The following is a 22,858-nucleotide window of genomic DNA, read 5'->3' as shown; positions in this document are numbered from 1 at the left end:
CACGGATGTTTATTGAAATAAGTTTGCAGAAATATTCACTACTACAAGACAATGTGTCATGTGCAAAAAGGTCAAGGTCATAGACACCCAAGTTAAGTTTCTTATTTTGTTAGTACATGAACTTACATGTACTTCCCTTTTATATTATAAAGTATAATACATGTGTTTTTCATCAGCTTTCCCATTAATTTGAATATGAAATTATGTTTAAAGAAAGATAATTGGTACTGATAAATATAAAAAAGACTATTAACAATTGTAAATTTAGGCACAAGTTACAATTTCATTTTATATAGAATTCTAAAATGGTTCAATTTGATTGCCAGTTAAACAAAGAAGAAAAGCAAGCTCTGTATATTCCGAGAACAACCGTTGACGCGCGCACCGTAAAGAGAGCATTATAACGTCAAATTGCCGGATTGCGTCCGGTTCATTACTTCTCGCATAACTGAAGTCCAGCATGGTTTTAATCAAAATATTGCTATGGTCATGTAAGAATGAAAACAATCAAGGCATTCTCGTGGTTTGTCGTCTAATTTGCCACGGTTCTTCGTTCAGATGGCTAGATATTTTAACCACTCGGACTAACGCCATTGTGGTTCAATAGCTGCGCATCTTACCTCTGAACCATGATAAATTAGACAACAAACGGGCCGATGATCTTGATAATTTGATAAATAAACAATATGATTATGACTGAAATACATTAGGTTGATATGCAGAACAGTTCTGTATTGATCCACACTGGCATTAACTCACTGGTGTGATTTTTAAAAGTTTCATAAGTACCATATAAATTTCGTACATTTATTTTATTAACAATAAACTCTCTTTAAAGTGATAGAATATCATATTACATTTTCATTTCTTTTTCTTTCTATAAAATAATGTCACATTTTAATCTTTATATTACTAACATTTCAAAGCATTCACCTGTTATAGATTTCCAGACATTTTCAAACTTCATAACATCTTCATGAATACGGTGATATATACATGTATTTATTATTAATTAATAAAGGTTATTGAAATGTTGCCCCTCATACTTTGATAATGTTTTATTTGCATACAGAAATGTCCAAAGGCTGTTGCTGTTAGTAGTATATAAAATACCGCAACGGAGCCCTATTTGACCTTATTTAACCTTTTGACCACTTCTAAAAAAATCAAAGTCAAGCAATTAAAAAACAAAAAAAATAAACAAGTTTTTCATAGTACTATATGAAAACCTATAGTAAAATATGTATTAAAACACTTCCACCAAATATTATCAAAGTCCTACCACGAAAACAGGATCAGTTTACCTCACTAACCTCTTGTTTCTATTTTATAAGTGCACAAAGTTTAAAACCGGAAGAAAATTACATGTCCTATTGGTTAAATAATTATAATAGTTTGTTCATTTTGTTTTACATTATTAATTTTTAGTATTTTATACAGTAAATCATACAACGGTACTTTGTCTTGTAACATTTAAATGAAAAATAAACAATAATATCCACAGAGTGTACTTTTTTTGTCTTGATATTGAACATTGTTGTATTTTACATTTGGTATATACTTAATTACTTCTTCCGGCGGAGGAAGTCCAAATGAATCAAAGTACATATTATTTAAGTAACAAACCCAATGTGTTCCAGACCCAACAGAGTCATCTAAATTGATTATTCCACATTCAACCTTTTCTTTCGTTTTTGGTAAACCTGTGGTCTCCGAGAGTTTCACTCTTGGTAAATTATTTCTACTAAATACACCCCTAAAGTTTTTAATTTTTAATTGTTTTACCATTGTTCAATTTCAAAGTTAGAAATTGGTTTGTTTATAATTTTTTTTTTTACTATAGGAATTCGTCTGTACGGTCTCCGTTGAGAATCAATTGTATACCTGGCCATGTCCCTTACCACTTAACAAAATGTAATCAAAGGTATTCCTAGACTAGCAGCCAACATACCTAAAAACCCGCCGTCTTGTTTTGTTTTTGTGTTAATTAATCACCCCAGATCCTACTAGTTGCTTTCTATGATTAGTGTAAGATATGGTGATATAACATTTTTCTTATCATTAGCTACTGAAATCATACCATTTCCAAGTATTTTACTAACACCAGTACTGGCAAGCCCAGACAAAGCGCCGATGCCTAGAGGGGCTATATTTTTGGAACATTTTCGCTGCCATTGGAAGAATTGTTTTTCCTAACAAACCAGCCAAAGCTCCTAAAAATCCACCATTTTGACCTTGACTGGACATTTGTTTTTTTGAAATTGTAATTTCTAATCCCTTCTTATTTGCAGCAGCTTTTTTAATTTGATTAATTTGTGTTTTTGTTAAAAGTAAAGGAAAGTTAATCTAAAAGTATGTGGAATTTTATCATTATAAGCTTGTGCTAAATTTTTCTTTTGTCCATCTGTTAGGTTAACTTTATATTCAACATAATTTGATGTCATTATATATAATTTATATTTAATTTATTTTTAAACAATAACAAGTTCATTTCCAATAGTATTTATTTCAACTGTTTCTTCATACAATACAATTGCGTAAACACGAATATTAGCTGCCGGTGGAATATTTAATTTAGCTGTTAATGTAATATGCTTAGGATCTTCTGTTATTACTTCCTTTTTATATTCCAAGTTAAAATGAAACAATCCAAATAAACTATAAAAGTTTAATATATTTAGCAGACTCCAGTAGTCTTATTATTTGTTATAATAATAATTAATTACATCATCGTATATTCTGATATACTTGTGTATTCTGTTTCTGGATAAAAAACACCATTACCAACTTCAAGACGACAGGAGCTCAAAGTGCAATTTTTATTTGCTGCATTAACTTTAAATGTATCTAATAAATGTGGGTTATGTTCTTGTGAATTACTTTTATCAGGTCGTTGTAAATAAACAAATACATGTTGTGGTTTTGTTATACCAGCGTTATTCTAAAGGTTATATTAGTTTGTTGTGTGTCAGTTGATTGTGTCACCATTCCCGAAGGTATGACCACCTTGCTTTTGTATGTCTTTCAGCAATTAGATTAAGTCCAAATTCATTTAAAAATCAACGTGGAACCCATAGAATTAATTTTGTTACAATACTCTACCAGCATCAGCAGCATTAGCTCTAAAAATTAATTCATCATCATCTGTCAGCTGCAGTGTTATTTGAATTTGACTTGGAGGTATAATATTAGTTTCTAAACCCTGAAAAAATGAACAATTATTTAATGGAATTTTAGCATTTACCTCATTACCACCTTGGATTGATAACTTCCTAGACTAGAAGCAAAACCACTATAATTATAATTGTCATTATCTTTACTACTTTCAGCAACATCAGTAGTATCTAAATAAATAAATTCATTTGTTCCATTTGTTTTTGCATAATCATTGGATAGTTCAACTAAATTTTTTACATTTATTACCTTGTATAAATTATTACAATCATATACAATTTTTCCATTTTGTTTAACCACTAACTGATCAATTATTGAAGCTGCATTATTAATTAGAGCAATTTGATCTCCATCAGCATAATTATTACCGTTAGCAAGCTTATTTACTTTAAAACTTACTTCAAAATAAGCATTAAACCAATCAAAATATGAGCTTCTATCATTAATTGTAAAGTGATATCCGTTTTTTTTTGTTGCTTAAATTATTTCCCAAGACAGATATTAAAACTGTATCTAATGAATAGGAGTTAATTCATATCTTTCACAATATTGTTTTGTTCTAAACATGTATTATAATATTATTTGATTTTTTATAAATTAATCTGTTAATACGTTTACGCTGAGTTGAAGTTCCAGATCCTGACAATATTCTATTAAATCTTATATTAATATCCTCCTCATATCATTATTATTTTACTGTTATTCTTTCTTGTAATTCCTTGGCAATTAAATTACCAACTGCCGGAGCAGATTTCTTTTTAAATTTTTCAACAATTTTATTAGCAAGCTAAATTTCCAACTTCTGTTCCAACCTTTTTTTGTTCCACTTTCAAGTGCTGCTTTTCTGCTGTTTCCAAAGCTTTATTTCCAGCTGTGCTAATTGAAGATGCAACTCCACTTGAAAACAATTTAGTTAAAGTGTCAAGATACCTGTACCGTGTATGATTTCTCTTCAGTCTGAGCATCAACATAAATAAATATTCCTTTATTTTGTCATAAACTTTCTTATACATTATATAAAACTAAAATTTATATTTCTTTAAAATTAGTGTAAAAAACAAAGAAAAATATCAAACAGGGAATGCCACGCACAAAAGCGCAGCCTCAAAAACGAACCCCTCAGTAAAACTTGTTTCAACCTCATTAAAATTAATTATTCTACCAATACATCTGTAATATATATTCTATTGAATTTATAATATTTTTATTAATTCAGAATATCCAACTCTTTGTGGTTCTTTTGTAAATGGATAAGCTCTTGTTAAATCTGCAGTTCTTAAAGCATAGATAATATCACTGAAATTACCATCAACAAGTGATTATCAATAAGATCACAATGAATGTAAATTGTATCCACAGAGTTAGTTATATTTGGTGTTGTAGTTCCCCATTCAGTTTTGTTTTAAAGCTTTTTTCTCAAATCCAAGCAATGTATGAAAATTTGACATTCCTAAATCCAACATAAAATTATTTTTAATTGAAATCAAAATCTTAAAACTACTTAAATCAAATTCCAAACTTATTGGAGCACTGTCTGATTTATCAAATTCATAATCACCATTACTTATTAATGTTTCCCTAATATAATTATTAATATCTGTGTAACTGTAAGAACCATTTGTAAATATTATATCTTTCCAATCCTTACCCTTACCATTATTGTAACGAATTCTTTTATTGTCATATTCATCACTAATATTATGCCAGAGTAGGTCATAGTGTTAATACTATCCAAACCAACAGCATAAGTTTTATTTTTATCTAAATTAAGAACGACTAAATCTGATTGCAAAATCACTCGGAGTATTTTTGTTATTATCTTTAACTGTTTCAGAACTTAATACTATTTTTGTTCCTTATTAATATAATTAAAATTTAAATTCAAGAAAAATAATTTTATATAACATTTCATGTTCTTTTGGTAAGAGTGAATTCATTTTTATAGTTTATCAATTATGTTAATACCTTCATTTTTTAGTTCTTCATTATTATTTCCAGCATAATTGAACCACAAATTAACTCAAGTCATTAACCAATTCTTCCGGATTACATGGACAAACGTCATAACCTTGTCCTCTAATTACTTTTTTAAACTTCATAGATCTTTTATTGATAGGTAATCCTGATTTTTCTGTTAATTCTTTAAATATTTTTCTAGAATGAATTGAATGTTTTTTATTATTGTTATATCTTTTATTAATCCAATCAATCAATCATTATCTACTTTAGTGTTTATTACTTCTTTTCCAGTTATTCTATCTTAGCAATTAATTTGTTTTGACCATAAAGTTATTAAGATCAATAATTAAATTTCTATATTGACCATTTGGTGAAACTTTATATGGGTTATGATTCTTATTCCTTTTCCCATATATTTTCCAGATTTTAGAATATTTCTAATAGTTTCTCTATATTTTCTTAAATTATCGACTCGGCTATAATTGCTTCTTTGCTTTAGATCAAGATCTGTTTTGTTTTTCTTTCTAGTTATTGCACCAGATTCATTACCCAATTGTTTAATGTCCTTTGATGCCTTTTCTATGATATTTTCTACTTCTTCTCTAGTCATTTTTTCATCTGGATCTTTAGATTTGCTGTGAAAAAATTCAAACACTTCTTGTGGTGTATTATATTTTTCACCTAAAAGTGTTAAATCAATATCTTTATTAAAATCAACTGTAAATTCTTTTGGTCTTGCTCCCAATTCTTCTGATTTTTCAGTTGTATCATCAGTTGTTTCAGTTATTCCCATCTTTTCTCTTTCATAATCTTCTAATTCTTTTAATTTATCTCCTGGTATCCATCTAAAAGGTTCATCTCCCCAATCTACTGGCCATATATCTTGTTGTCTTTTAGATTTTTCAACTTTTCCAGGAGACCCTGTAATTGGTTGCGGTTCTGGAAAAGCTGTGGTAAAACCCTGGTATGTTTGTATGTCTTTCATTTCATCACCAAGTGACTCTAATTGTTGTTTTATTCCAGGTAATGCTTTTAACTGACTTGATAATTTTTCTTTTTGACTTTCTATTCCTTCAGTAATTGGCTTATAAATTTCAGTGTACATATCCCGATTTGTAGCTTTCTTAATTTTTTCTCTCATTATTTCTTCTCTAAGAGCTCTCATCTTTTGCCCGACTAAGTTTTTTCTTATTCTTATTTCATTAAGTTTTGATTGCATTTATATAATAATGTAAGATAATGTAAAATAATGTAATATAATGTAAGATAATGTATCATTATATATAAATGGAAATTCCAAATTATGATACAAAAGTGATAAATCTAATAACTTTAAACAATTTAAGCAATATCCCTTTATGCCAGATTCATGTTTTAGAATGTTAATATGTGGATCTTCTGGATCTGGAAAAACAAATACATTAATGCATATACTTCGAAAACCTCTTACATATTATGATAAATTATACTTATATGCTAAAAACCTAGAACAATCTAAATATCAAGATTTAATTAACCAACTAAGTCAAATTGCAAAAAAAAATAAAGTAGATCCAAATGAAATACTTGAATATTCGGCCGATTCAAACCAAATTGAACCTTGTGAGAATCTTGAATCAGAAAAACAAAAAGTAGTAATATTTGATGATTTTGTATGTGAAGATAAAAAGGTTCAGAATGAAATAAAAAATACTTTATTCAAGGACGTCACAAAAAACTGTTGTGTTATTTATTTAAGTCAGTCTTACTATAAAACCACCAAAAGATATTCGAATTAACTGTTCACATATATTTTATTTGAAAGTCCAGGTAAACGAGAAAATGATATGATTTGTAATAAACAAAATATTAACCCTAAATCTTTTGCTAATGCAACAAATCAAAAATATGATTTCTTATATATTGACAAACCAAGGAAGTTTTTTAGAAAAAACTTTACTGGTAATATATAATGGGAGTTTTTAATAATATAGAACAAATAAGTGAACCTGACAGTATAAGTAAAGTTAAATTTGATATTGATTTAAGTGATTATTCTACTAAAAAACAATTCAAAAAACTTAAAAAGGAAACGGAATCATATCTTCACAAAAATAAGGAACTTGATAACACAATGAACAGAGCATTAGATATGGGAGGTAATGAAATAATTAACCTAGGAGATCCGGATAAACCCAACGATGCAGTTTCAAGACGGTTTTTGTATAAAAATGTTCAAAGTGTAATAGATGACTATAATCTTGAAGACATCAAATCTATAAACAGTCATTAGAAGAAGAAGTAAAGAATATATTGAAGATTTAACAAAAGACTTAAAAAACAATTCATTATTAATATTCAATTACAAGGTAAATCGGAGAAGAAATGAAAGCTATAGTTGATTCTATTAAAGAACTTGAAGAGAAATTGATTTGACAGATGACAACATAAAAGAAGTATTTAGAGTCCAATTTAAACATTTTACACAAGCAACTATGGAATTAAAAGATAGTATGATAAACATGAAGAACTAAAAGACAAGATTAATGAAGCTGAGAAAAAGTTACAAAATATGTATCAGTTAGAAATCAAAACAGAAGTAAATAAACTAAATACTGAAATGGTAAAAGGGAATCAAGATTTACTTGATACATTTTCAAATAAACTTGCAGATATAAATCTGAACTGGAAAAGGCAGCTTCACAAAGAGGTGATGATCATGACACAGCATTAGATAACCTTAAAAAGAGCTTAATTCTAAAATAGATGACTTTAAAAAACAACTTCGAATTTGGATTAGTACTGTTGACAACCGTCATAATTTAAAGTATGTAGACTTAAGTAATATTACAAAAATTTACAAGAAGATATTAATGAATTTAATGCTAAAGTTGAAAAAACATAAAAATGAACTGGACTTTGTAGTTGAAAAATCAGTTAAACAAGGAGAATCAGTTACTGCTAATGCTAAAGCAATTAACACAAACAATGATCAGCTAGAAAATTTTAAGAAACAACTTAGGAACTTGATTAGTAACTGTTGACACACGCCACAATTTAAAGTACGTGGAATTAGTACACTTACAGAAATGTTAGAAAAGATATCAGCGAAATTAATAATAAAATTAAAAAAAAAATAAATGATCTGGACTCTGTAGTTGAAATATCAACTAAACAAGGAGAATCAATTACTGCTAATACTCAAGAAATTTCTACTAATACCCAAGAAATTACAAAAGTAAAAAATGTTTTTCTAAAACAAGAAAAACAATTAGCTAAAACAAAGAATACTGTTGACAATCTAACTGCTTTTGAAGTTGCTACAACAAAACGACTTGATGATTTAGCTTAAACATAAAATTGAAAAAGTATTTTGATCGCCACGGTGTCTGGATATATTCATTATATGATAATATAATTAATAGTGGTGCGGGCTATTTTAGTGCATTTAATTTGGTATCTGGAAATATCGTAGATTATAGAGATTTTATAAACACAAACCAAGAATATAAACTAGCTGTACCGGCTGTACTATTAAAAAATGTGTCCTCAGTAAAAAAAAGCCGGAATTTATATAATAGATATCAGGTTTTTTATAGTGGCGTCCCACCAGTCGACAAAATGCAAAATATCACATTTTCTTTTTAGGTGGTGGCAAGAGGGTTTTACAGGTACATTTCCCGGTGGGAGTGTAAATATAACATCCAAGATCGATGATAGTGGGCCCGAAGCGGGCAGTGTATGTATGTATCAGAAAAAAATCAAAATTTATTTAACAGAAAGGACAATGTTTGACATTCATCCTTATGACGATTCATCATCTACGAAATACCATTTGTTTTTATGTCGGATAGTTATGTCAAATTCTACATATTGGAGGAATATATAAATTATAAAGAAAGCAAACTTTTGGAGGAATATATAAATTATAAAGAAAGCAAATTTTTGGATTACAACTTTAATTAAAACTTTATTTAATTACTGTGTTTTTATTTAACTGGAATAATTATATAATGGGAATATCTAATAATATAGATGAAAAAGTAAATAAAATAGAAGAACAAATAATAAGAAAACCTCCATTGTTTCTAACATGTTATACTCAAGATACCGGTAGTGGATTATTTCAATGGAAAACTGTAAATGCTAGTCCTGGTTTAGTTCAAAATGGTAATAATGTAAGAATTAATTTTAATTGCATTTTAATTATTCTTGTTGATGCAATTAAATTAGATAAAGGAGAAGCTAAATTACAACTAAAAAATAAAGAAAATGTAATTCTTCAAAGTTACAATGTAAAAAATAACAGAAAAAATGAATCTATTTCTATTAATTATGCTAATAAATTTAAAATAAATGATGTTATTTATATTAATTTTTTAAACGTTATGAATATTCAATTAACAATTTATGGTTCTATAATTTAAGAGTTAATTTAAGAATAAGCTAATGTATCAATACCATTATCAAGAATATATCTTTTATCGTCATAACATGATAAAGATGGGTTGAATTAAACAAAGTATCTTTGTAATTTTTATGAACTATTGTTTTCTTAACAACAAGTTTTTTAATTCCTTTACATTTTTTAACATTTACTTCGTTTTCTAATAAATATGAATACATTTTACTTCTTAATCCAACAAATTCAACAATGGGAATGGCGGCAGCTTCATCTTTAAATTTTCCAATTACTTTTTTATTATTGTCGAAATAAAATTTTGAATTACTATCATAATCACTATTATCAAATAAATCTTTGTCCTTATAAAAATCCTCATATGCATCTTTGGTTTTTATTTCATAACATAATGAATCAGTGTCAGTGAATAGTAATTTACAATTACCCTCGTACTTTTCCTTAATATAATTATAATGAAAATCATACATTAAATATTTTGATAAATCTAGAATGCACATTCCAACATAACAAGGTCTGTTTAATAACAAACTTTCTTTTATTCTATGAATACCAAACAAATTCTTGTTAAACATCGTTGAACTAACAAATGAAGGTTTGGCTATATATTTTAATAAAAGGTTTTCATCATGGGTTAATTTAATATTAACCCTCTTGCGTAAATTTTCCATCGTCTTACCGAATACAGAGTTGTTCATTAACTTAAAAAAGTCCTTTTCAAATGAATTTTTTGCTTTAGATCTTTTTTGAGTATTAAAATCAATATATTTTTTAACCAAGGACTTTCGTCAAAAGTTAATATTTGTGTATTTTTGTTACTTTTAACCCTAATTGTGTATATAGTTCAAGATTTTTATAATGAACTACATAATTTTGTTTTTTCATTAAAGTTGGAACTAATTTTTTTACATTACTTTTTCCTATTTCAAATTCTGTTTTATCATTTTTACTATAATTGGAAAGCCATTGATCAGGTATAATAATTTTTTCAGGAGCTAAAGGATAATCATTATGTACAGTATGTAATTCTTTTGGATATTCAAGATCACATTCAATTATAAAGTTAGTTTTACCTTTTGAAATTAATTTCTTGAATTGTTTTTCGGATATAAATTTAAAGTTTCCAGAGGGCAAAGGCTGACACATGGCCCAACCGTAAAGGTTATTGGCGTCGAGGTACATAATGTATTTGCTGTCAAGTTTAGGATCATAATCGTTCATATATTTATTGTTTGCTTTACTGTATCTGTTTGAAATATAACTTATTCCTCCTCTCAGTCCCTTTTCAATAAAAAGATACATATCAATATCAGTTATTAAATCTAACTTAACTCCAGTCATTTTTAACATTGCACCCCAAGCTAAACCAGGACTACTAAAATAATGGCAAGGATCTAATTTGTAGTACTCCAAACATAATTTTCTAAAATTTTCGAATACATCGGCTAAAAGTAATACGTCAGTTTTTAAATATAGATCATGATATTCTCCCATTGTTTTAATTTTAAATTTATTCCAAACATTTTTAGCATGTTCATATTCGTTGTCAGATATGTGTGTTTCATTTAAAATTGAATAAAAATCTTCTTTAGAAGGTAATTTTGTTTCTTTGAATTTTTTGAAATGAATCCATGTAACCATATGGATAAAACACCTTTTGTCTTTAATAATTCAACACTTTCACAATTAAATTCAGTTGATGTGTATTTAAATTCTGGATATTTTTTACTAAGTTATCCATGATGAGACATAAATTGGAATGAATCAATAAAGACCAAGTCGGAAATCATAAATGCCATATATCTTTCCTATTGTTAGGAATACATTAATTTCTTTTTTAAATTTTCCTATTTGTTGCATAATAAAATGACCGTCATAACCTCTTAAATTATGAAACAAAAACAGGAATTTTGTGTGTTAGTCTAAAATTAATATTACATTCTGAGTGAGCACTTCCTCTGAATTTTCCTGTTATATGACAATGGTCTCGAACAGGATTTTCATTTTCCTTATATTCTTTTTCACAAATGTGACAAGATTTCTGCTTTTTAAATTCACTTTCATCTTTTTAAGACATTCTCAAATCTTTTGTTAAAATGTTCTTTAAATATTTCTTTACAATATTCCTCTTCCTCAAGCATTTTTTCATATAACTTATAAACTGCATTAGGACCTCTATAAATCTGGGTTGGTTTATGTATATTTATCGTCTAACAACAAACAACTTTATAACCGTAACCACAAATCTATATGATTTTGATATGTTCAGTAAATGAAGATTCAGTTGATGGTAAAGCAGTTAAAACTTTCTTAGTTATTGATTCAAAATCAGCATAAATTACAAAAGGTACTGCTAAACCTTTATGATAATTTTTAAATTGTACTTTACTTCCCTCTTTTGGCATTTTAACACCCTGAACACCATTGATAGCTAAACAATTTTCAACATGTTCATTTAATATTCTTTCTTGAGTAAAATGTTGCAGACAGCTTTTACAGAAGTGTTTTTTATGTTGATCTTTGGTTTTATTAAACATTAATCTATTAAAGTCTTTTATCCAAACATAATGTTGGACTACAGTGGCTTTAGCCCTCTTACAGTCATCATCAGTTATTTTATCATTAGTAATTAGCAACATGTCACAGTGTTCTTCGTATTGATATTTTGATATGTACAATGGATAAATACCTGCAGGTTCTTCATAACCAAATATATTAAATGATATTTCATTTAAAACTTCTATTTTAGGTATTTGATTTAATGTAACAGGAAACATTATTCCAGTATAATCAAGATCGTTTATATGTTTTTTATAATTTGAAACTCTTTCAGAATGTTTTGTTACAGGAAATTTATAAGCTAAATGACACCATCTAAAGCATCGTTATCATCATTCTTTTATTTATCAATCCTTTCATTGAATTTTGTAATGGTTTTGGTAATTCTAAATAAACTTGAAGCAGCCAATGGATTTATACTTATATCTATTATACAATGAGCATCAACTGACTCTATTCTCCAGCCACTTCCTCTGAAATCCAATTACCAATTCTATTTATTATTTCATCAAAAGCTTGGCTAAAGTGTTTTTGATTCATTTGTATTAATTATTTCTAAAGCCTTGATTGAAAATATGCTGATTTATATATTGTATCAGTTGCACTCATTTTTACAAAGTTAAATTTTAAAACAACGTTTATTTTTATACCTTTTAAAGTTTTAGGTTCAGATTTAAGTATTTCATAAGAGTCGTTTATAGTTAAATATAATTGATTCTTTGGATCTTGTCTATATGTAATTTTAATTTCAAATTTCTTATAATATTGTTTTGCGGATCTCTCAATTTCCATCTATATATTATATTTAGAAAAAAAATCACTAAGGAAAAAAGGATTAAAAAAATAATAAAATAAATAAAGTTTAAGATGAATTAAAATATTTAAATTTATATCTTTTTCCGCTGGTTTTTGATATTCTACTTTTAACTTGGTTTTTTCCTTTGTAGCACATTGTTATTAACCCTGAATTAATATTAAGGTCTTTGGATGCTGCATAAGTGCTTTTATATGTTTTTTCTTCATTAGTATCCCAATTGGTTGCAATAACATTTTTTAGGATTGTTTCGAATATTATTTGGTCTGGGACAATCACATAATCTTTCAGCATTTTCTTCTTCAGTTAATAGACAACCACAGTCCCATTCAAATAAATTATTTTTTAAAAGATAAGGATCTATAACATTTTGTAATTTATCAATGACATGATTTTTATATTCAACGCTAACTATTTGATTTAACCAATATTTAATAACATTTCTTCTTTTAAGAACTTTTTTATATGAATTTTTGTCTGGATTCATTATTTCTCCTAAAGTGCTAGATAATTTTGGCATAATCATTCTATCTATCTTTCTATTAACCATCTATATATAATATACTTATAGAAAAAATCTTTAAAAACGCACCTAAAGAAATTATATTGATTTGAGAAATTTGTTTATATTATCTATATCTTTTAAATAAGATTTTAAAGTCATTTTTTCTAAATTGTTTATCAACTGTTAAAATTTTAATACCTTCTTGAGACATTCTGTTTAACCATTCTTCGTTTAATTTGTGTGTTTTTCTAATAATCTAAACCAACTCTATTTTCTTCGTTCTGTTTCTTTTTTGAAGTCTTTTAAAACATATTTCTGGGTCGGTTTTACATAAACAAATCCATCAATTGGGTTTTTTCCGTATGGTTTTATAATATGATTAGTTAAGAAAAGATTGTATACTGCCCACTCGGGGTCATTTATAACACCGTTGTCGTGATGTTGTTTTGTAAAAACGTTACTGTTAGTTAAATAACAACGTTCAAGGACAGAAACACCATCAAACTGTTTAGCAGAAGATAACATTTTTATATGACTGTTTAAAGTTGTTAGCTGAAAAAGAAATAAATATTTAAGGTTCTTGAGCAGCAAGTTCAAAAAGGTTATATGAATTTCCGCTTGGATTAGAGGCTTTGCCTCCGAAGGGCGTAGCCCTGTCCATAACATTTTGCCATTCGTGAATTGGTTCTGGAATTATATTAAAATTAGGATTATATTCTTTAATAATATCTAAAAACGTACTTTTTCCTGATGCAATATTACCTTCAACTGATATAATTTTTCTCATTTATATAAAATACTTATAGAAAAAATCTTTAATAGTCTTTAATAATCTTTAATAACCTTTAATACAACTCTTCTTCTTTTTTACTTTTATATCCGTTAAGTTTAAATTCCTTCATGTGCATTTCAAGAGGTGTTGAATATTTTTTTCTTTCTGCATTTCTAATAGTCCAATTGTAAAAATATCCTGAATAACTTTATTTGGATCTTCTTTATTTACTTTTCCGATGCGTGCTTTTGTTATAAGTTGTTTTATTTTGTGATGATGTGCTTTTAAAATTAATTTCTTGTCGTCAAGTTTTAGTCTATTAGTAAATATGGTAATTATTGTTGGAACAGCGCCAGCAACTGCTACAAATATAGGAATAGCTGGAACAAGTGCTAATGCAGCTGAGCAACCAAAGATACCTGCTGTAATATATAACCCAGTACTTACTCTCCCACAAAATTTATAACTTTTTCTGTAAGCAGCAGCTAGTTTAGTTAAGTGAATAATTAATTGATCTATTGTTTCTATTCCATTTTTATTAGAAATTAGATTTTTATTACTCATTTATATAATTTAATATTAATATTTTCAATTTAAATTTCTTCCAATTCACTAAACGGAACCCAACTATTAAATCTTTTATTGTAACCTTTCCATTTTACTAAAGCTTGTTTTTTCTTATAGTCTCGTCTAATAACTTTTTCTATTCTAAAAACCTCTTGTGTAGTAGGTAAAAGTTCTTGTTCATAAAATGAACCTTGAATTATTTCATCATTTAAATCTTTAATAGTGTATGTTCTGGGATTTGTATTATTAATTCCATAAATTATAAATATTTCCTCTGTCCAGTTTGGTGTATATCCTTTTTCAAAATGTCTTTTAAGTTTACTTAAGCGAACTCGATCACCAATTTTAAATTTTGCTTCACTCTTTGGTATCTTTAAACGATCATATAAATTAAAGTAAACAGTACCTTTATTTAAGTTTTTACTAGCTTCGGTTGGTGTCATTTTTATACTAGAATGTTTTGTTTTGTTATATTTATCAACCATATCCTGCAAATTATCTAAATAAGTATAAGTATTATTTGCTGTAAAATATTTCTATATTATTCTTTTTAAACTTCTATTAAATCTTACAATAACTACAGCCTTTCCTTCATTAAATGTATGGTACATATTAATCTTATATTTACTTAAAAATGATTCGAACTTTTTATTATAAAATTCTTTTCCTTCATCTACCCATAAATTTGTTGGAATCCTTGCAGTCTTCGGGGACTTTCGCTCCTGAATTCTATCTTCAGAAATTATTTTTTCAAATGCTTCAGTAACAGATTCTCCAGTTTTATTCTTTAATGGAATAACCCAAGCATATTTACTAAATATATCAATAACGGTTAACAAGTACTTTACTCCTTTATTATATTTTGAAAAAGCTTGCATGTCAACTAAATCAGCTGACCAAGTATCATCAATGTCATTAACTATCACTCTTCGTTTCCTAAATTTTCTTTTAATTGGTTTGTGTAATTCTTCTGCTAATTCATCGCTCCAGCGGTAGCTTGGTACAGTTATTTCGGGGGTGTACTCTGCCCCCTTTTCCCGTTTTTTGACTTTCGTTTTTGTCTGGGCGTTAAGCCCATAAGGAACTGTTGTTCCTGTCCAAGCCCAAGTTTGTATTTCGTTTTAATTATAGGTTTCACAACTAAATGTTTTGCAATCTTTTCCCCAAATGTTTTTGATTTAGTGTTATTTAAGTCGGAAAGCATTTGCTTATCGCATTTTTGTTTACTTACTTTTGAACTATAACAGATATCATGATCTCTACATACTGCATCTAGTTCATTTATGGGTTGTCCAGTATCTAAAGCGTTTCCAGGCCCACAATAGCGAAAACCCGGAAGTGTTAACCCCTTTTTAGGTAATAAAGGTAACATTGCTTTGTGAATATCAATTGCACCTCCAGAACGTTTAACAAATTGTGTTTTTATATTACCACAGGATGCACACTGAGCTCTTAACATAAGTCTACCATTTTTTGTTGTAACATATTGAGGATTTATACTTTCAGTAAATTTCCTTTCTTTTACACAATATATTTGTTTTTTATTCATTTATATTATATGTATTTAAAATTATTAAAAAAGCATTTTTACTAAAAAATGGGTTCCGGTAGGACTCGAACCTACACCCTCCTAAAATTGTGATTAACACAGAATAATGATAATACTTAAATGCTCTAATACCTTAACGCGGTTATGTTGTATAACATTAAAGAACTATGTTCGTAAATGTTGTATAAACAACTGAAACCATTCGACGATGCATGGTTGAACAATATTCAAAAGCGTATGTTCAATCATGCATATGCCTATGGCATACTCAAACGGTTGAGTGATTTCAGTTGTTTGTACTTAAATCTTGTAATACTTGTTTAATAGTTGTTAAAAAAGTGCAAAGCCGTGTTGCGTACATTTATTTTAACCCCGACGCCAGGTAGAATTTATTACGTGCACACCCGGCGCCGGGGTGAACCATTAGTCTTTCCTAAGAGACCTCATCTGTAGGCTCATCATACAGCTGGTTTTTCCTAAATCATCAAACCTGCCCGGTTTTGCAGCCAGAATCACCTTCAACCCCATTGTTCGTTGCCTCCCGAAACCTTCGAAACTAGAGACAAGAACGAAGTAAGGCAATTCAGTGCTATCACGACATTGACGGAAGAATTCTTTATGTGCACAACCAGTCAATGTCATAACAGCAGGCTGTAACCGTTAACAGACAAGACGACCCAGTACACAAACCATACTGCAAGCTACCTTTAAACAGACAAGGAAACGTCAGATTAACTTCCGGAACAAATCGTAACACAACTCGACTCAATGATATAAAAGTTGAAACCGTTCTTATATAACGTATATTCTTTATTATAATAATGTTATGGTTTTGAAATTATCATAATTTTATTTTTCATGTGTTATAATTTATTCAATTACTTTTTGTTTTTAAATAATAACAGCTCCTAAAGTAATTTTATTCTTCCAATATTAATTAAAATAATTTGTATGAATTTCAGTTATCAAAGGGAGATATTACTTGTTTTTTTTAATTTCAATTATTAAAGGGAGATAGATTTGTAAATAACCTGACCTTGTTATATTTGTTATATTTAGCATTTGGTTTTCCCGGTCTGTGTTATTTTTAGTTTGAAATTTTCTTGTTTCATGGATAATTATTAATGTATTTATTGGTACTGTGTACATTTTGTGTCATTTCTAATGTCTTTAACAGTTGTTTTATCTATGTAGAAGGATTACAAAACAAGGAAGTAGAAGGGTGATTTAAGCAGAAAATAAATGTGGTCTAAATTCAACCACACTATATTTTACTTCCTGTATGTTATATTAGGCCAAACCTATTCTACATTTTATCTCTCGGTGTAGTGTTTAAAGTTTTTAAATGGAAACTATTTTTGAATAAAAATATATGTTTTCTTCATTTTAAATCATCTTTAGTTAAATCAGAGGTTTTCATTCGGTTTAGCTAAAGATGATTTAAAAGATTTTGAGGATACAGGTGTATCGAGTGCAACCGAAGGTTCCAGCTTCGCGAGTTAGTATTATAAGTTTGGGGTAAGGTTAAGGTGCACAAAATAGGGATAAGAGGTTAAGTGAGGTTAAACTGACCATGTTTTCGTGGTAGGATTTTGATAAATATTTGGTGGAAGTGTTTAATCATATTTTACTATAGGTTTTCATATAGTACTATGAAAACTTGTTTATTTATTTTTTTTTTAATTGCTTGACTTTGCTTTTTTTAGAAGTGGTCAAAAGGTTAAATAAGGTCAAATAGGGCTCCGTTGCGGTATTTTATATACTACTGCTGTTGTTGTTAGTATATATTACATTTTAGTTATATTACGTTCAAATTTGTTTATTTGCCGTTATGTATTAGTATTTGCATGAATAGATATTTACCCGAAATCAAAACATTTTGAATGTTAAGTATCTTTTGATTAACTGTTTTCGATTTTTTTGTTAACAACCTGGCTTCTTAATTTGTAAGAATGCATTGATATTTTACAGATATCCTATATCTAAAGCCACCTCGGTAATAGTGGAAGCTGTAAAGATCTTCTTCCATGAAGTTCGAGAAAGCACCGTAACCGACATATACTTATGTGATCAGAACTTAAAAGCGGTTGAAGCATTTAACGAAGCACTGAGAAGAGTATTTGGGACAACAAATTTTCAGAAATTCGTTCTTAAAGAGAATGATAGGCCACATCCGACCCCTAGAAAGGCTAAGAATATCTTCTGTAAGACTGTTTTCAAGTGTTAATTCCATAATTTGCCTTACTGGTCACATTGCTTAAAATAATTAGATTGATAGGTAAAAATAAAGTCTTAGAAAGTGGTCTGGTGTGCAACGTATTTCGAAACGTTACGGGTATGCATTTATATTTACATTCGCCCTATTCTTTTCCATTGAAAATTATGACGTTCATTTCGTATGAACAGCAAAAGGAAAGGCGCGAACTTTACTTCATCGCTGCTTAGTGATAACCAACCGCTGTTTTGACGACGTCCGCGTATAGTCAAAAAGAACGTTCCTTAGATGACGTCGCCATTACTCCGTGTGTTGAACAGAATGACCGGGAAGTTAAATGCTACAAAATAGGTGCAATTTATAACATTATCTTGTTTACAAATGGAAAGGAAATATAATATAAATATAAGAAATGAAACTTTTTTTTCGGTGTTCATGCGAAATGAACGACAGAATAAGCGCGATTCGTGGATTTCCCACCCTATTCTGTCGTTCATTTCGCATGAACACCGGAAAAAAAATCATTTCATTTCTTAAATGACTTAATGCAGCAGTAGTTACACAGTATCATATATAATTATCAAAATATCTATCAATTGATTACATGTACGCATTTAACAAAATTGACGAAGGTTTACAGTTGATTTCTCAAATGTTTGGTCATATTATTTTTGGAACGAAGCTGTTTAACATTTATAAATGATATTTTATTGTAAAAATACATATTATTCACTTTGAGTAAACTACTGTACCAAAAAATACCTTCTAAAACCCTTCTAATTATCATTTATTAGAAAATTGAAATTAAAACCTCATTTTATAACGATTCATACGTTCAATATATCTCACCTGTGTAATATTGAGCTTCTCTGCTTTATATAGACATTTAAGACTTTTTTTTCTGTCAGTTTCAAATCAGGTGATCACACCTGCGAGTCGTTTTGGTAAGTTATCAGAAAACCAATTATTACCAGTCGGAAATCCAGGAAAACATGCACGACAATACATTACTGTAGTACTGTTAAAAAGCTTTATTAATCCCAAGAAATCAAGTATTATAATTTTTATGTATATATTGAAAACTATAGTTACAGGATGGTGGAGTCGAGAAAAAGCAGATGATCAGAATAGAAGATCAAAAGGGAACAAAAAAACCCAGACACTAACGGATCCTAATTCAGTAACATTTGTTATACTTGCTTTGTCGGAAGATATAATCAACCAAGCTGTTAAGAAATTGGAAAGCTGCTTTGAAAAAGATATCCACTTTAAACTCTTTGAGGATAGTATAATAATGAAAATGGATGAAAATCAGGTAAAGGATTTTAATTTATTTCACTCTCCTTTCCAGGGATATGGAAATCGTTAATTGTAATTGTAATCGATATTCTAATATGAACACTCATAGCGCGTTTTCGTTGAAACATGACCATATTAACGTCATGTTGACATGTTATTTGGCGCCGTTAAGGCACCTAAAACAGCGCCACTACGTTTGGTCTGCTATTTTATTTAAATGTTAATACGCCACCAAAAGTAGTATGGAGTGATCAGACAGAAACAGCGGGCGAGTTCAAATCATGGTGTGACTGTACAAGAAATTAGAGTGGTTTCATACTGGCACACCAACATTCAAAAATTGAAATATTGCAGGCTACAAATGCTATCGCAGCGCATTGCACCCGTTTTCAATCCGCAGATAACAAGATGGCGATAGGGTTGTTGTTTTGTGTCAGGTGACAGTACCATTGATGTCATAGCGTCCGTTCAATATCATTTTTATTATTTTAGCATTACATTTTATATTTTAATATGTCAAAATGAATGTGATTATTTTTCTACGCGTTTTAACTATTAATCTTTAACGTTGCAACTAAACCTGAAAAAGATATAGACCGTGGGCGCTACGAAAAAGTGCGGGACCTTATTATTAGCGCGTAAAAAATGATTACCGGTATTTCACTTAATACTCTAAAAGATTAGATTTAACTGAATCAACAAAAATATTTTGTTATTTATACACCTTAATCGCATTAATAAAGATAGAACACAAAAGTGATTAATTGGAAGAAGTAAAGGCTATTATAAACGACGAACACATGGTAAATTTTTCATTCGTTGCATTCCAATACACGCCGCCTATAAAACACGGTGTCGCATTAGGCACACATGAGCCAGGAAATAGTGCTTCTCTATTGCATCTACTTATTTACATAAAAGACGTATTAGAATCAAAATAATATACATTTGCAGCAGGACAACGTTTTGATATATTTTATATATATGCACCGAGTGTATACTTCACCCGGAATTATTCTGCGAGCGTATAATCTCTTTGTATTGTTTCGATACATTAAAACATATTTCTCCTGTATATTACTTCTTAAATTAACTGCATTTTTTATGTGATCAGACGTTATCAGACGTTATCATTGGAAATCTAATATACTTGATATAACGTGATTATTCTTTTTAGTATCTTTCCGTTAGTGTAGTTGGATGGTCCGGCGTTCATTGTCCATCGTCAGTCGTCAATTATCCGTCGTCCACAATAAACATAAACAGCTTATCCTCTGAAACTATCGGTCAGAATTACACTAAATTTGAAATATATATTATCCTGGAAAAGTCCGCTCTCGTTACTGCTTGACCCTTTTTAAGGGCTGCGAGGGGTAAAACAGAAATAAAAGAACTTCTTGACGGATCTTTATTATTAGCATCATTATAAGGTCTTATCCTAAATGTATTCAAAATGAGCCACACTTAGGAGACGCTAGAGCTAAAAAATAGAGAAAAACAACTTTAAACAACTTGTTTCATGTACCGCTTGATTGATCTGCACAAAACTTAGTCTGTAGAATCACTTCCAATGAAGAACTAGATGGATCTTCATCAAATTTAATTTGTAGCATTCTAATAAAGTCTTTTGTTAAATTTCTTCACACTGGAACATTTGGCCTATTTAAGGAAATACTTGAGTTAAGAATCTAAATATCTTTAAGTTATCTTTTCCTTAAGCATGTTTGATGGATCCTAAAAATCAGTTTGCGTATTTGTTTCCGTGTAAGATGAAAAAAATCTATCTTTCTTGGGCAAAGATATGGAGTTCACGAGTGATAAAAGTTAAAGTTTCGAACAATTGGGCTCTTGGCATTTTCCTTCGCGATTTGGTGAGCCATCATTTTAGTATTACTTGAAAAACATTTCCTATTGAAAAGTATAGGCCAAGTAATGAAACTACATAGAGACTTACCCTAAGCCCTCTTTACACAAGGGAAACAATTTGTTTTGGATTGAAATTGTTGAGTGATCGCCGTTTGTCAATCCCAATCCTGTCTATCTGTTTTTAGCTATTATTTTGCTTGGTTGCATTCCATGCTACCAGATGATTTATTATTTGACATAGGGTCATAAAACATGATAGGAATATAATTCAGTATGTACAGTTGTGCACCTGGGGCTTTGATTAGGATTTCTGTTGATCAGACTGAGTCATGCCCCTTGATTTAGTAAAACAATATCTATAAACGGAATAAAAATTTGTATCGCATGTATTTCAAAAAGCCATAGAAGAGAACACATTTAGCATGTGAAGTTGTGCACCTGGTGTTCTGTTTTTTACTTCACTCAGCCAGACCAGAGTTATGGTCCTTGACATAGATAAAAATACACATAAAGTACTTAGAAGTTTGTGTTGCATATGCCATACAACTATTTGAACTAGAGCCATGAAGCCATTTAGCAATATTATTCAGCGTGCGAATTTGTATAGCTGAGTTTTGCTTTGGGACCAGATTTATAGCCCTTGATTTAGTCAAAGTTTGCATTAAGGACATAAAAGTTTGTTTTCCATGTAGAGAGATAGTAACTATTTTTTCAAAACACGGGTATGAAGTTAAAAAGCTTGGAAATGCAGACAAGTGTCCACCTATTTCATAACAATAGATACCTTTACAATATTTAAACCAGAAGTGTATAGTTATGAGCAAGAAAATTTTGAGATCAAGGGTACGTAACTCTTCTTGGACCTTTAGAGTAGAAACAACAAACTGACAAAATATACTGGATGTTTTCTATTTGGGAAAATGATTTGTTTTGCGTGCTTTATTGGCAAATAAAACACGGTTTTGAGTTCAGATGCGTAGTAATCTATCACGAAGGCCTGAGTGATCAATTATATGTACGACGCATCTGAATGGGGAAAAAAACATGTTTTCCAACAAAGCACGCAAAACTAATATCTATTTCCATTCTAACACGTTCGAATTACACCAGGAACGGATACTAATCTGGAATAAAATGCAGTTTTAAATACGAGGGAGCCAACCGGAATAGCCAAAAGTAG

The 22,858-nt window shown here is 29.2% G+C and overlaps 1 protein-coding gene across 1 annotated transcript in view; it reads left to right on the top strand.

Annotated features, from left to right (window-relative positions):
• LOC128552468 (protein mono-ADP-ribosyltransferase PARP14-like) overlaps nt 1-22,858 on the top strand; it is a gene marked incomplete at its 5' end in the record, with an annotated part of 68,967 nt that overhangs the window by 32,847 nt on the left and 13,262 nt on the right. Inside the window, 2 exons of the mRNA XM_053533507.1 lie at nt 18,270-18,502; nt 19,602-19,828. Of these exons, the coding sequence (XP_053389482.1) occupies nt 18,270-18,502; nt 19,602-19,828 (460 nt within the window). The remainder of the gene's footprint in view (nt 1-18,269; nt 18,503-19,601; nt 19,829-22,858) is intronic.

The sequence above is a fragment of the Mercenaria mercenaria genome, unplaced genomic scaffold (assembly GCF_021730395.1).
Source record: "Mercenaria mercenaria strain notata unplaced genomic scaffold, MADL_Memer_1 contig_2826, whole genome shotgun sequence".
Lineage (NCBI taxonomy): Eukaryota > Metazoa > Mollusca > Bivalvia > Venerida > Veneridae > Mercenaria > Mercenaria mercenaria.
Note: the sequence above shows the minus strand (reverse complement) of the source record. Positions and strands in the feature narration are given on the sequence as shown.